The sequence below is a fragment of the Macaca thibetana genome, chromosome 6, assembly GCF_024542745.1.
Source record: "Macaca thibetana thibetana isolate TM-01 chromosome 6, ASM2454274v1, whole genome shotgun sequence".
Lineage (NCBI taxonomy): Eukaryota > Metazoa > Chordata > Mammalia > Primates > Cercopithecidae > Macaca > Macaca thibetana.
In genome coordinates, this window is record NC_065583.1 from 166,158,526 (window position 1) to 166,174,769 (window position 16,244).

General features: G+C 51.4%; 1 protein-coding gene across 1 annotated transcript in view; it reads right to left on the reverse strand.

Moving 5' to 3' along the window:
- The window catches only part of ANKRD33B (ankyrin repeat domain 33B), an 85,598-nt gene extending 73,272 nt beyond the window's left edge, over window positions 1-12,326 (reverse strand). The window contains exon 1 of the mRNA XM_050794071.1: window positions 11,834-12,326. Coding sequence (XP_050650028.1) covers window positions 11,834-12,187 — 354 coding nt within the window. The 5' untranslated portion in view covers window positions 12,188-12,326. The remainder of the gene's footprint in view (window positions 1-11,833) is intronic.
- Between the last annotated feature and the right edge of the window lie 3,918 nt (window positions 12,327-16,244).

The window sequence follows — 16,244 nt, forward strand, 5'->3', positions numbered from 1 at the left end:
CATTGCTGCAATCCAAGCAGCTTATTCAGATTGCACCTGTATGCACACAATCGTGCGTGTGTGTGTGTGTGTGTGTGTGTGTGTATACGTCCGTCTATGCACGTAGCTTCCTGTAACCACCACAATCAAGGCACAGAACGGCTCCAGCACTGAAAGGCCCCCTCCAGCTACCCCTTTGTGGTAACACTTATCCCCTCCCCACCCTCGGCCCCAGCAGCCTCTGATCAGTTCTCCGTCTCCACAACGGCATTATTTCAAGACTGTGATGTCAATGGAAGCACACAGCATATAACCTTCTGAGACTGGCTCTTTCCACTCCCTGTAATTCCCTGTCCTTCCTTTATTTTTAAATCAGCAAGAGTAAGTCAGTGTCCCTGTGAAGGGAAGCAGAGTGGCCTGGAAGTGCTTGAATGTGCAGCAGAAGGTCTCTGGAGATGGTGTCAGCCATACTCTGGAAAGCTACAGGAAGCTCTCCAACTTAAATAGGGGACTCTGTCACATTTACCCTTAGCTTTAGCTCTAAAGGACAGAAAACTAGTTTCATTTGCCAGGATCTGTTTACTTATTCATAAAGGTAAGGCCCAACAATGGCATAGAATTAGGACTACGGGGAAGGAGTAATAAATCCAGCAAGACCTTTTTTTTTTTTTTTTTTTTTTGAGACGGAGTCTCACTCTGTCACCAGGCTGGAGTGCAGTGGCGCGATCTCAGCTCACTGCAAGCTCCACCTCACGGGTTCAAGCGATTCTCCTGCCCTGCCTCAGCTTCCTTAGTAGCTGTGATTATAAGCACGCACCACCACATCCAGCTAATTTTTGTATTTTTAGTAGAGATGGGGTTTCACCATGTTGGCCAGGATGGTCTTGATCTCTTGACCTCATGATCTGCCCACCTCGGCCTCCCAAAGTATTGGGATTACAGGTGTGAGCCACCGCGCCTGGCCCGCCAGCAAGACTCTTAAGTGAGAATTGTTTGTTTGTTTGTTTCTTGGAAACAGGGTTTCATCATGTCATCCAGGCTGAGTGCAGTGGCACCATCCTAGCTCATCCTCAGCCTTGAATTCCTGGGCTCAAGTGATCCTCCCACCTCAGCCTTCCCAGTAGCTGAGACAACAGGCATGTGCCACCACACCTGACTAATTTTTAATTTTTTTTTTTTTTTGGTAGCGACAGAGTCTTGCTATGTTGCCCACACTGGTCTTGAGCACCTGGCCTTAAGCAACTCTCCCGCTTCAGCCTCCCAAAGCGCTGGGATTACAGGCGTGAGCCACTGCACCTGGCCAGTTTTAAAATGTAATAGGATGACATTCTTATAGGATCTCTTTGTAATCTTTGTTATAACTGTGCTATAATCTGTTATCCTGTATTTTCAAATTTGTGCTATTTCTCTTTTTTATGACAACTATTGTCAAAAATATCTATTTTATTATTACTTTCAGAGAATCAGCTTTTGTCCTGGATCTATAATCTTCATCGTTTCATCAATTTCTGCTTTTCATTTGATTATTTCCTTCCTTTAGTTTTATTCTACCTATAATTTTCCTTCAAGATATCACTTTTGCTTTTCCCCACAAATTTTGATATGTAGTATTTTTATTACTTTTCAGCTCTAATTTATATTATGGTTTCCCTTTTTACCTAGGAGTTTACAATTGTGTTAGATTTAGAAAAAAAGAAATTAACCAAATTCAGAGAATATGGTGTTTATGACACCACTTTTTTGCATTTTCTTGAGCTTGGCTTTACAGACTACTGGGCTAATAATTCTAAATCATAACCATGTGAAATTTTTCTCCAAATTAAGTCAAGACAATTCCATATGTAAAAGAATACATAAATCCTTTTAATTAAAAGAAATAAGGGTGTAGAAAAGTTATTAAAATATGTGAACAAAGAAAATATGCTTCGTTCACAAAAGGTGGCACTCTTTTAGACAGCCGGTGGATGATATGTGTGTATGTGTGTGTATTCACATGCTCACTCATGTTTGTGCGTGTGTAAAGGAGCCCATGGGCAAGGAAGGAGTTGATGGCTGTCACACAGACCTGAAGAGCATGACTGAGAAGACGCCCCTTTGAGTCGTGACGGGGAATGGAAGGGTATGATGGTGTTACCTGTTTGTAGATCTGATGATGTCAGAGTTTAAGATAAAGCAGGGTGTCAGGAGTCCTTGATGTAATTAAGTATGTGATATGGTTTCCCTGTGTCCCCACGCAAATCCCATCTCAAATTGTAATCCCCACATGTCAGAGGAGGGGCCTGGTGGGAGGTCATTGGATCTTGGGGATGGATTTCCCCCTTGCTGTTCTCATGATAGTGAGTTCTCACAAGATCTGATGGTTTTAATGTGGCACTTCCCCCCTCACTCTCTCTCTCTCTCTCTCTCTCTCTCATGACACCATGTAGTAAGACACGCCTTGCTTCCCCTTCGCCTTTTGCCATGATTGTAAGTTCCCTGGGGCCTCCCCAGCCATGCGGAACTGTGAGTCAATTAAACCTCTTATAATTATAAATAAAGAATATAATTATAAATAAAGAACTGCCCAGTTCCGGGCAGTTCTTTATTTCTTTATAGCAGTATGAAAATAGACTAATACAGTATGTATGTCCATAAAAGAATTGGAAGAGTTTTTTTGTTTGTTCATTTTGTTTTTGTTTGTTTGTTTGTTTGTTTTTTGAGATGTAGTCTCACTCTGTTGCCCAGGCTGGAGTGCAGTGGCGCGATCTCGGGTCACTGCAACCTCTGCCTCCCAGGTTCAAGTGATTCTCCTGCCTCAGCCTCCCAAGTAGTTGGGAATACAGGAGTTTGCCACCACACCCAGCTAATTTTTTGTATTTTTGATAAAGACGGGGTTTCACCATGTTAGTCAGGATGGTCTCGATCTCCTGACCTCATGATCTGCCCACCTCAGCCTCCCAGAGTGCTGGGATTACAGGGGTGAGCCACCGCGCCCAGCTGGAAGAGATTATTTTTAAATGATGTCCCTGAATTTAAAGGACAGCTGAAGGTGGATTTTTCTTATTTCTACTAACTCAGAGATACAGAAATTGAGGTAGAAGTGAAATCCCATGTCACAGCTGGCTCAGTGGCAACTGATTGGATTGGAGTGGTGGGATTTGAGAGCAATTTCAAAGAAACGGAGAAACAACAATGTATGCTTCCAGAGGCATATTTGTGTTGGGTCTGATGAAACGCAGATCAGAAGCAGGCCTCTGATCACACGGGAATGAAGAATGAAGCATTTCCCTCTGGCCTCTGTCTCTGGGATGCTTACCTGGCTCTTGAATTAGGACCCGTACCTCTGGCAAGGGACATTCCAGCTGGGAGAGGCGCAGACAGGGAGGCCCAGGAAGAAGCAGGCATAACCATGTCAGCCTGTGCTCAGCAGAGGTGCCCAGTGAACGGTGTTAAGTGCATTCACAGTGGCACACTTTTTCTGAGACAAGGAAAGATAGAAGTCGCATTCCAGTGTCCACTTGGGGAACAGGCCCAGACCGGGCTGCCTGTCACTAATGCTGTGGCATGGGCAGTAGGTGAAGCCATGTGTTGTGGGGATGCGAAGTTTCAGACTCAGATTGCACTGGAACTGCCTCCTGGTTCCACCACGGGAGCGCCTATGGTACCTCCCTGAACCTGTGACTTCATCCTTTCACCACAGACACCCACGTCCACATCTCAGCGCTCCGAGAGTGGAATGAGATGCTCTGTGCTAAGGCTTCTCAAAGGCTCCATTGCTCCCAAAGCCCCTGGCAGGTTTTGCTGAAAAGTAGGCCCTGACTCAGCAGGTCTTGGTGGGGAGGGCTGGGATTCTGTACGCCTAACAAGTTCCCCAGCAGGGAATCCCCTGCTCCGGGTCTGAGGACCCCACTTTGAGTTCAAGAGTCTGCACCAGTGGTTGTCAATGTTGGCTGCACACTGAACTGACTCTGGGAGCTTCAGAAAATACGGATGTCCTGGCCGGGTGTGGTGGCTCACGCCTGTAATCCCAGCACTTTGGGAGGCCGAGGTGGGTGGATCATCTGAGGTCAGGAGTTCGAGACCAGCCTGGCCAACATGGTAAAACCCCATCTCTACTAAAAATACAAAAATTGGTCAGATGTGGTGGCAGGTGCCTGTAATCCCAGCTACTTGAGAGGTTGAAGCAGGAAAATCACTTGAACCTGGGAGGCGGAGGTTGCAGTGAGCCAAGATTGTACCATTGCACTCCAGCCTGGGCAATAAGAACAAAACTCCGTCTCAAAAAAAAGAAAAAAGAAAATACTGATGTCTTATCTCACCCTCAGATTCTCAGTTAATTCTGAGATGTGGCCTGGGCACTTGGACTTTTACAGACCTTTCCAGATGATTCTAATGTACAGTCCAAGCTGGGAACCACCATCGCTGGGAGACTACCTGGTGCAAAACACCTCAGAAATCTGGACTCACATTTTTTTAAACTTTGTCATTGTTGTTCAAATTTATCCAAATTTTGTTTTTTAAATTTATTTCAGAAAACTATTAACTCCTTGAGGTGATGGATATTTCCTCAATCTAAAAAATCAGAGCTGGAGATCAGGACTAGGAAACGAAAAGCACGCTCTGGGGTCCAGGCGCAAGCCCCAGTGTGGACACCTGTTGGCTCAAATAAACACTCAAGAGGCCAGGTGCGGTGGCTCACGCCTGCAATCCCAGTGCTTTGGGAGGCCGAGGTGGGTGAATCACCTGAGGTCAGGAGTTTGAGACCAGCCTGACCAACATGGTGAAACTCCATCTCTACTCAAAATTCAAAATTTAGCTGGGCGTCGTGGTGCACGCCTGTAATCCCAGCTACTCAGGAGGCTGAGGCAGGACAATCGCTTGAGCCTGGGAGGTGGAGGTTGCAGTGGGCCGAGATCGCACTACTGCACTCCAGCCTGGGCAACAGAGCGAGATCCATCTCAAAAAAATAAATAAATAAACAAATAAGATTTTAAAATAAGTACTCAAGAAACCCAAACGCAGCAGAGCCCCCTCTCCATTTCACACTGAAGATCAGGGGCAAAGTCACAGACTGTGGGGGAAATCAGCACTGTAAGTACAGACTTGAAATGGGTTATTCTACCTGTTCTGTTTGTTTTCATATTGGCAGCTGACCAATAATGATAATAATTACAATATTATAAACACACACTTATATCAAGGAATTTTTTTTTAAAACTCAGTGCCTGTTTTCTCTTCTTTAACGAGTCCTAATTGACAAAAAAAAAAAGATATTTGGGTCATGTTGTTAAAGAATCTCATTGAAAAGAATAAAGGAGGCCAGGCATGGTAGCTCATGCCTGTAATCCCAGCACCTTGGGAGGCCGAGGCAGGAGGACTGCTTGATGCCAGGAGTTTGAGACCAGCCTGGGCAACATAGCAAGATCCTGTCTCTACAAAAAATAAATAAAAATTAGCCTGGCATGGTGGTGTATACCTGTAGTCCCAGCTACTCAGTAGGCTGAGGTGGGAGGTTCATTTGTGTCCAGGAGGTCAAGGCTCAGTGAGCTAGGATTATGCCATTGTACTCCAGCCTGGGCAACAGAGTGAGACTCTATCTCAATATAAAATAAAATGAAGAAGCAATACCTGACAAAGCAGCCACACTGCATCAGTCAGAAAACTCCTGCAAATCCTACTGACTCCTTCGGACCTCAAGCTCCCCTCCAGGGACTCCACGACTCCCCAGCCCCAGCTCAAAAGCTAGAAGCACACTGCAGACCACATGTCCAGCCTGAAATGCCCCAGAGGGAGAGCTCATCAGAAAACCCCTATCAAAGTCTCATCCTTATTCTGGCAGACCAACTGCAAAAATGGCTAAAATTATTCCCCTCCCTTTATCCACACCTCTCTTGTTATGTGACTTTGCATTGAGAGGAGTCTATTTTCCTACCTCTTGAATCTGGGCTTGGCCTTGCGGCTTGCTTCAGCAGAAGTGATACTGAACCTCAGCCAAGCTGAAGTATCATGAGGCCATATTTGCTCAGCCTGCTCTCCTGGAACCCTACCCCTGCCACGGAAAACAAGCCGAGCCAGCCTGCTGGAGGATGAGAGACCAAAGGGAGCAACGATGAGTCCTCCCAGTTAAGACTGTTTTGGTCTTGCCATTCGCAGCTGACCACCAGTTGAATGCAGATGAATGAGCAAATCCAGCCTCCATCAGCTAAGCCAGGCCACCCCCAGTAAAACATTTACAGTTGCAAACACCCGTGAGATGTTGTAGCTATTTGTTAGGCAACATGATTGTGGCCACAGATGACTGACACTCTTATATCAAAAACACATGGGGGCTGGGTGCAGTGGCTCATGCCTGTAATCCCAGCACTTTGGGAGGCCGAGGTGGGTGGATCACTTGAGCTCAGGAATTCAAGACTAGCCTGGCCAACATGGTGCAACCGCGTCTCTACTCAAAACACAAAACTTAGTCGGAAGTGGTGGTGCGTGCCTGTAATCCCAGCTACTCAGGAGGCTGAGGCAGGAGAATCGCTTGGATCTGGAAGGTGGAGGTTGCAGTGAGCTGAGATCACACTACTGCACTCTAGACTGGGTGACAGTGCGAGACTCCAACTCAAAAAACAAACAAACAAACAAAAAACACATGGGCATCTCTACTGCTGCTAGGCCCAGAGCGCCCCCAATCGCCCACCTGCCACCAAACCCACTTCAGCTGAGTCCTCCTCTGACTCCAGCCCCTCGGACTCCCGGTCTAGCATTCTGCTCAATTCGCCCTCCTCATCCCCTTTCTCACAGTTCAAAATCTGGTGATGCAACTAAAACACTAGCATACATGCCTTTATTTATTTATTTTCAAACGCGGGTTTTGTTCTGTCTCCCAGGCTGGGGCGCACTGGTGCAATCTCAACTCACTGCAACCTCCGCCTCCTGGGCTCAAACGATTCTCCTGCCTCAGCCTCCCTGGTAGTTGAGACTACAGGCGTCCACCACCATGCCTGGCTAATTTTTGTATTTTTTTTAGAGACGGGCATTCACCACATTGCCCAGGCTGTTCTCAAACTCCTAGGCTCAAGTGATCTGACTGCCCCGGCCTCCCAAAGTGCTGGGATTACAGGAAGGAGCCACCACGCCCAGCCTAACATACATTCCTAAAAAGCAAAGCAAACCTCTCGCTTGTGCTTGCAGGCCCTCGGCAAGCATACAGAGGCCTGAGGTCAGAATTAACTTTCTGTGGTAACTAACAAGAACCAGAGAAGTCACTTTTTTTTTTTTTGAGACGGAGTCTCACGCTGTTGCCCAGGCTGGAGTGCAGTGGCGCGATCTCGGCTCACTGCAAGCTCCGCCTCCCGGGTTCCCGCCATTCTCCTGCCTCAGCCTCCTGAGTAGCTGGGACTACAGGCGCCCGCCACCGCCCCCGGCTAATTTTTTGTATTTTTAGTAGAGACGGGGTTTCACTGTGGTCTCAATCTCCTGACCTTGTGATCCGCCCGCCTCGGCCTCCCAAAGTGCTGGGATTACAGGCTTGAGCCACCGCGCCGGGAGAAGTCACTTTCTATGCTAATCAGCCCATTTCAGTGCACACACAGGCCATGAGCACGGAGGCCCGGTAAGGATGAAGGACTGTTCCAGTAGCTGGAGTCTCATTTTAGGGGAAAAGTGATTCTGAAGCTTATAAATCTTTCTGAAGCATATAAAAAAATAAAATAAAATAAAAATAAAATTTTCTCACATACATTTCAAGATAAAGCCCTGATCATAGCTATAAATCTATGAAAATGAAGTTTTAATTTTAAGCACCTCAAGAGTAAAGGGAAACACCCACACTGGGTGTGATGTGGGCTTTGCTGACCTAACAAAACAAACCAATGGAGGGGCCTTTGGAAAACGTCACCAAGAGACCCTGGAAATTTAAATATACAGAAGCGGGCCAGGCACGGTGGCTCACACCTGTAATCCCAGAACCTGAGAGGCCACGCAAGAGGATCACTTGAGGTCAGGAGTTCGAGACCAGCCTGGCCATCATGGTGAAACCCCATCTCTACTAAAAATACAAAAATTAGCCGGGCGTGGTGGCGCACACCTGTAATCCCAGCTACTCGGGAGGCTGAGGCAGGAGATTCACTTGAACCCAGGAGGCGGAAGTTGCAGCGAACAGAGATTTTGCCACTGCACTCCAGCCTGGGTGATAGAGTAAGACTCAGCCTCAAAAACAAACAAGCACAAACATGCAGAAGCAGAATCCCATCAAGACAGGAGTGCAATATTTTAAATTGAACACATATTTGGACCTAATTAAGTCCAAGAGCTGTCTGACATTTAAACTGCCCTTCTGCAACAATTAAAACAGCACACTTTGTTTGTTTTCACTGTCATCTCAAGAGCCACCAAGGCCATAAAGGTGAACTTCAGGTGATAGTAAGTGGAAGAGAAGAATTAAGAAAAAGAATTATGGCAGCTTTCACTGCCTCAAGTCAGAAGGAACAAAACCACCATAAATCTGGACGAGATCAGGAGCACCCTTTGAATGTTTCTGGGCAATTATTTGACAAATATTTACATGTTGCATATTAAATCATGCAATGCTTTTAGAGCAATAAATATTTTAGAAGGAAAATGGTGTGCTGAGCCACATCCAACATTCTATCAATCTCAGGAGGCAGGAGAGAATGCACTTTCTTAAACAAAACGCATCTGACCCTTAGTTACCCAGACCAAATGGAATGCCTGTCAGCTCAGGCAAAGCTCCCTTCTTAAATGCCCAGAGATGAAGAGCTCAACAAGCACGTCCCAGAAAAGTTTTGAGATCATTTCCTCCTAGAAAGGCGGCTGTGGGCTGTACCTGTGAGCTGTCATTCTGTCATTAATGCAATTACCCCTCCACCGCACCAAAGCTCTCCCGGCCTTCTTTAAGGTTTTCAATATCACTAATCATGATAAGCTTGGAGACCAGGCTCCAACGAGGTTCCCACCCCAGAGTCTCTGCACACACTGTTCCCTCCGTCTAACTCCTCTTTCCCCTAGATACCATCTCTGCTCAAATGTCACCTGCTCTCTAAATGATCATCCTATTTATAATTTCAGACCTCAATGTCTGAATGCCTACATTACCCTTGTTCAGCTTTCAGGTTCTGTAGGCTTGGAGAGGAAACAGAAAAGCATCCCAGGGAAGGTGCCCTTAAACCAGGAGCCTGCAGGCAGTGAGGGAGTGAGCCATGCTGCCGTCGGGGAGACTGGACACCGTCATGCGAAAAGCAGTCCGTCTCCCAGTTTCCTAGGTCTTAGCTAGCTGCTCTTCCTCTGCAAGTTCTTTTCCTCACTAAAAGGCTAGGACTCTCAAAGGCAGGGACTGCTGGATTCAGCTTTGAGTCTGCTAAAGCACCTAGCGGGAGCACAGTAGGTTTGCAGTAAACTTTAGCAATGACTCACTGCATTTACCACAGAGCGGGCCATCAGGGCTTTGCCACACTTGATTCTTTCAGCTGTTTTTCAGGAAGATGTCTGATCAACAGCCTTGAGGCTCCTGCCTCACTCCCCCCACTGACCTCCCAAAGCACAGAACACAGGTCCTGCTCCCTCTGATCCAAAGATGAAGGAGTCCAGGGGTCTCTAAGTTAGCAGGCTATGTACGGGCCTACATCATTATTTTACGTGACACAGACACACAAAGTCTTCACTTCTGCTGTCATCAAGGGGGAAGAAAAGCAGAGAGAGAAAAAGCCTTGCCTGGCAGAAGACAAAAAACAAAACAAAATAAAACTGGAAGGTGCTCTCTTCCAAGCCAAGAGAAGGCAGGTGAATGAGAAACAAGATGGTGAACACAGGCCTGGGGCCGGGACGGTACTAAGCCATTTTATGCTCACATCCTAGGAGGAGAGGCTGCCGTTATCCCTATTTTACAGATGAGGAAACTGAGGCAGAGAGCTGCTGGGAGGCTGGAGCTAGCCTCCCATACCACAGCCCTCCCCTGCCTCTCTGCTGTGTGGCCTGGAGACTCAGTCTGTTAGGCTCAAGCCCCTGGGGATGGTTTACATTGCTGTCAGTTTTCTCCAATGCAGCTGTTTTCAAACATTTACATTTTGCCCCTAAAGGAAACATTATATAAAGCTGAGCCCAGTGGTGCCCTAGAGTGGGGACTGGGCGAGCCAGGCCCCTCCTGTGCCCATTCCAGCCCACTGGAGGCAACCAGGCTGCCCAGGAAGCAGGAGAGACCCGCCCCTCCTGTTCCTTTATGAGCTTGGTGGGGCTTCCTTTAAAGCTGGTCCCCATACCGGCTTCCAGAAAGCAAGGTTTCTGATACACACATTTGTGCCTGAAAACTCACAGTTAAACCAAATGTAGAGCTTGAGAAACAGGCCCTAGGACTTCGGGAGGGGCTCCAAGCCCTAATCACATGCCAGCCAGGGCATCTGTCGCCCGGGCTGGGGGAGGGGGCACTGCAAGGGGAACAGCAGCAGGAATTACAGGACTCCAGGTGATGCTACCCACGGGGACCCCACAGCTGATCTCACTGCCTAACACATGACAAGGGCAGACCCTTCCTCCAAGTTCAAATGCTGTGGGATATGGTTTGGCTGTGTCCCCACCCAAATCTCATCTTGAATTCCCACGTGCTGTGGGAGGGACCAGGTGGAGGTAATCGAATCACGGGGGCAATGTAGTACAAGCAGAAAGTGACATTCAAGGGCTTCTCATCCACCTAAGCCCAGCCCAAACCACAGTCAGGGCAAACCACCTGCCCCACCCACTGCAGGATAAACCAAAGGCACAAGGTCACCCCGGTCCCCAAGTCAAAGCACATGTTTTCTATCAGCTGCAGGCTCCTGAGCAAAAGCATTTGCATTTGTGCTAGGCTGCATCTGCAGATACAAGGTACCTCGGGGAATATAAAAATCAGGTGAGAACGCTGCCATTTGCCCACTGAGCACAGACTAATGGGCACTTGGCCATCGTGGTCTCTCTGCAGTTTTCCCTTGAAGTGCTTTGATTGGTGGAAGGTGTTCCACCAGCCAGTCCTTCTCAGGTCTTCTTAAGCCAACTTTTTCTTTTCTTTTCTAAACATCTCTTGCTTTCTCTGAGTCTGGTCATAACGAATGGATAGCCTGTGCCTGCCTCCACGCCGCCTGCCCTCCCGGAGTGCCCTACCCCCGCGGCTCTGGGGCTCTCCCCAGGCCCTGCCTCTGGGGAGCCCCGGCTGTCTCTGGCTCGCGGAGGTGACCGTGCGGACAGACCAGTAAGAGATCACGTTGGCTGGTCGCGGCGCGGGCCACAAGGCTCAGCGGAGGTGGGGTAGGGGACCAAGCTGTCCCGGCGAGGGAATAAACTGTTGCTTCCTAATCACTGCGACTGGAGGAGCCGATCTGAGCCCCAGCGTGTTAGAACAAGGGCGGCGCGAGGGGCCCAGGGGACAAATGGGGCGCTGGGCAGGAGGGGCTGTCTCCTGCAGGCGAGAAGGAATGGTCCCCTGCCAGGGGCCTGGGGAAAGGTAACGGTCAGGAGGGGCCCGGGTTGAAGAAACCCCGCAAAAAGCCAATCCTGGATTGCAGCACTGGCCGCCAGCGCGAATTCAGTCAGGAGGTCCCTGGGGGCCGGTAAACGAGAAGGAGATGGGGTGAGGACGCCGGACTGGCGTTTCCTGCCGCGCTGCCACCGCGGGCAGAGCAAACTGCTCCTCCCCGCACCGCGTCCCCCAGCCTGGGACGGGGAGGCCACCTAGGGCACCCCACACACCGCGCTCCCAAACAGCGGCGAAAAGGAGCTCTGGGCGGCGGCTGAGTGACCAAGGGACCCGTCCGGAGCCAGGACCTGGGAGGCGCGGGGATGTGGTTGGGAGGAGGGGAGCGGAGCAGTGGGGTGCTCAAATCCTGCGGGGACGCCCGCTTACCCGGCCGTTGCGGTCAGTCTCCTGCGCCTCCTCGACGCTCACCCCCCGCCGCAGCAGCGTCCGCAGCAGCCCCACGTTGTTGGCGCAGGCGGCGCGCAGGAGGGTGGCCGCCTCCGGGACGCCCTCCGGGACGCTCTCCGCGCTCTCAACGCCTTGCTCCTCCTCGTCCTCGAAAGGGTAGAAAGAGTCGTCCGAGGCGATGCTGCGGGTGTCGGGCAGACTCGAGAAGTCCTCAAACTCTTCGTAGTCAGTGGGGTCCTCCTCGACCTGCGCTCCCCGGGGTGGGGACGGCGGTGGCGGGGTCATGCAGCGCGCCCCGCCGCCCTCCGGCCCGGTCCCGGCCAGCAGCACCATGCCTGCGGCCGGGGCGCGGGCCGGGGGCCGGGGCGCGGGCAAGGAGAGCGGGACGCGGGGCGCGCGCCGAGGTCCCCGCTTCTCGCTTCTGCGTCCCCAAGGAAGCCGTGGCCCGCGCGCTCCAGCTCGGCGGAAACCGGCGCCAGGCGGCTGCGCTCAGCGAAAAAAGTCTCTGGAGGCTGAGCGAGTCCCTGGGGTGGGCGGGACCGCGGGGGCTTTCCGAGGCGGGGCGGGGCGGGGCGCAGGGACACGCCTTCACCCGGGGCCTTCCCCGGGGCCCGTTCCTGGCCAGAGTTCAGAGCCAGGCACGCGCTCTCCCGAGCGCCGGGACGGGGCACCTGGCAGCGTTGCCCCAGAGCTGGGGACAGCTCGCGCAGGAGAAACAGAAGCAATCACTAAAGAAGCCGAACCCGAGTCTCGGGCGGCGAGCCGCCCCGCCCCCCCTCCGCCGGCCCGCGGGATGGGGGCGGAGGTGGCGGTGGGGGGACGCCGGGGTGGAGCCGGCCTCCAGCTTAGGGAACTTGGGACCCCTGGAGCCGACCCCCGCCAAGGGCGTCGGGCCCCCGCGCCAGGATGGGGCCAGTTTCTCCCGCGGCTTCGGAGGTGCCGAGCGAGTTTTCTCCCTTCGGGGGATCCCGGGCTTTGGGGCGGACTCCACCCGGCAGCGGCTGCTTTGAGGCCGGGGAATCCCCGGGGCGCTTGGCGGGCGGAGGAGGCGGGAGCCGGAGCGGAGCCGTCCACCTGGGACCTGGGCCCGGGGAGCGCTGCGGGGGGGCTGCCACTCTGAACTGGGGGCCGTCGGCTGCCGTGGGGGAGTCCCAGCCGGGAGGGGAGGACGATCCTGAGTCCCCCGGTCTCGCAGAACCCGGGCCTGCCGTGGCTTGTGGGTTGGTCACACCCTGGGATTGGGAGCCTGGTGTTCCGGAACCTCAGGGAGCATCGGGGTGGGAACGGACGACGAGGAGTTCCCCGACCCCACGCCTGGCCTGTGTCACGTGCTGGGATCTGCGGATTCACCCCCGGAGGCTGCCCAAAAGAGCAAGGGCCGCGGGCGACAGCCGCAGTCCAGGCCCAGAGCCCCTCTGGCCGGGCCTTGCCCTCTCCCCGTCAGTCCTGGCGCCGGGGATGGGCGGGGAGAAGGAGGGCCTGTGAGGATTTGCCACGGGGAGCCCCTGACTTCGGGGTCGGAGGCGTCTTGAGCCAATCTTGGGGGACAGTCTGTGTGCAAAGGCACGGTGGTGCGCTCGCGCCCGTCGCAGGTCAAAGAGTGCGGAGGCCACCAGCCCTGCGTCCCCCTAGCCTCCTTCCTTCCTTCTTTTCCCCCGATCTTGACAGCGTGTCCATCAGCTGCCAGCCGGTGGGAGGCCCTCGCAGCCCCAAGGTGAACACAGCTAGGCGGGCGCAGCCGCTAGGGACAAGGCTTGAGGCCCACGTGCCGCTGGGCAAGCTGAGGGGGCACGAGGGCACCGAATCCAAAACAGCCGTGGGAGGTGTAGGCTGCGGACAGGTTTAAACTGCGAAGCCGCTCGAGCCCCCGTGTCACACCGCACTGGCCCGACCCGCTGTCCTGGTCGCCTGGTCTTCCAGTGTCTCCAGCAGGAGCCGAAGGGCCTGGTGCCGGCCCAGGACCCGGCATCTGCGGGGCGCCGGAGGCTGGGGCGCGCGGGAGCAGCGATTTCTGGTGAAGACGCCCCCGCACCTGGGCGGCTCTGAGCGAGCGGCGAACTGAGCCTCGCTGGCCGCCTTCTCTACTCCGGGGATTCTTTCTGCAACAAAAATACCCCCCAGATTACGGTATATTCTCTACCTTTTTGTGTAACTGACCACAGTTTGCGTCAATTCCCACTGGGAATTTCCCCTTTCAAGGTTGAGGGTTGTTTCCAAAGGCCTGGGGTATTTACAATTTCAAGTGCCCCCTGAGGGCTGAGCTGGGTTTGCTGGACCCACCGTCCTCCCAGGGAGAGCACTGCGTCACTTTACAGCAAGAGTCCCGGCTGCGTGTCACCAGGGCCCGGGTGGACAGGACCAGGCCCTGAAAGGGGGGCACCACGCAGCCTCTTCTGGCCTCCCGCAGGCGACTGGTGCTCACTGACCCCATCACTCGGCAAGGAAATTGAGGCTCTATCTTCAGAGTTTACCACTTCCTTTTCTTCCTTAGAAATTTGAGTCCAAATAGCATTTGAATGTGTTTCCCCTTAAATATAAACTAAAATGTCACCGTTTGCTCCAAAGAAGAACTATCGTTTATAAGTGGTCCGATTCAGGATGCAAGCTGATCATTTTCCTGTCTTTTAAAAATAAACTGCTAGGAAGAAACAATAAACAAAAAATAAAATATGCTCCTTTTACAGCAAAGACAGTAGAGTCTGGACATTTCTGGAAGATGGGCTAAAAGAAACAGAAAATCAGCCGGGCGCGGTGGCTCATGCCTGTAATCCCAGCACTTTGGGAGGCCGAGGCGGGCGGATCACGAGGTCAGGAGATCCAGACCATTCTGGCTAACACGGTGAAACCCCGTCTCTACTAAAAATACACAAACAAAATTAGCCAGGCGTGGTGGTGGGCGCCTGTAACCCCATCTACTGGGGAGGCTGAGGCCAGAGAATGGCGTGAACCTGGGAGGCGGAGATTGCCACTGCACTCCAGCCTGGGTGACAGAGGGAGACCCTGTCTCAAAAAAAAAAAAAAAAAAAAAAAAAAAAAAAAAAAAAAACGAAGCAAAAAAGACACAAAATCAGGCATGGACATTTTTAGTAAAGCCAACATTTATTATGTGTACAAAATCTGCATAGGTAGGAGAAAGTAGCTTATCAAAACTGCCGACTCAGGATAATTTTTAAGTTAATAACATTCTGAGGCCAGGTGTGGTGGCTCATGCCTGTAATTTCAATATTTTGGGAGGTTGAGTCTAGCGGATCCCTTGAGCCCCAGGAGTTCAAGACCAGCCTGGGCAACATGGCGAAACCCTATCTCTGCAAAACATACAAAACATAGCCTAGTGTGGTGGCGCGTGCCTGCGGTCCCAGCTACTTGGGAGGCTGAGGTGGGAGGATCACCTGAGCATGGGAGGTTGAGGCTGCACTGGACCCTGATGGTGCCGCTCCACTCCAGCCTGGGCAACAGAGTGAGACCGTGTCTCAAAACAAAAAGAGAAGTTCTGAGAAATTATACTTCATCCAACTGTCAAGTTTCAATGAATTATTTTGTTATGATTTTGGGATATACATAGCAATTACATAATTTGTTCACTTAGTTGAATAATTTGTCTTCGGACCATTTTTTAAAAATTCAGCACTAGCTCAGTTATCTGTCTGTAACATGCCTTTCAAAATTACAAGCAGTGTGTTTATCTTGAAGAGAGAGAAAACTGCACGCACCTATAGGGCCCACCCCACCTTGGTTTGGAAGGAGGGAGGTGGGGGGAACCTAATGGTGGAGGAGCACACAACTGTACCACAGTGTTACAAATAACCAGTGTCATAAAATAACCAGCTCCGGCACTTTGGGAGGCCAAGGTGAGTGGATCACTTGAGGTCAGGAGTTCGAGACCAGCCTGGCCAAGATGGTGAAACCCCATCTCTACTAAAAATATAAAAATTAGCCAAATGTGGTGCTGCACGCCTATAGTCCCCACTACACAGGATGCTAAGGCGGGAAAATTGCTTGAACCTGGGAGGCGGAGGTTACGGTGAGCCAAGATTGTGCCACTGTACTCCAGCATGGGTGACAGAGTAAGGCTCCATCCCCCTCAAAAAAGAAAAGAAAATAACCAGCTCCCACCTCCCAAGGCTAAATGAAGAACTGAACGAAAGAGTGATTTAAAACCTTCCCACACTGTCTGGAGTTTGGCAACAGCAAGTGTTAACTTTCATTAGTATGAAAATTAAAGTATCCATTCGCCTTGATATAAACTGTTCTGTAGGAGCTGCTTCTCCAGATTCATTGCCTTATTTGCCAAGAGAACCAGCCAGGTGAAGTGAATGAGAAATGCATATAGAAGGCAGTGCAGCTTGGGGTAAAGACCTGATAGTGATATCAGACAGACTGGCTTCCAATT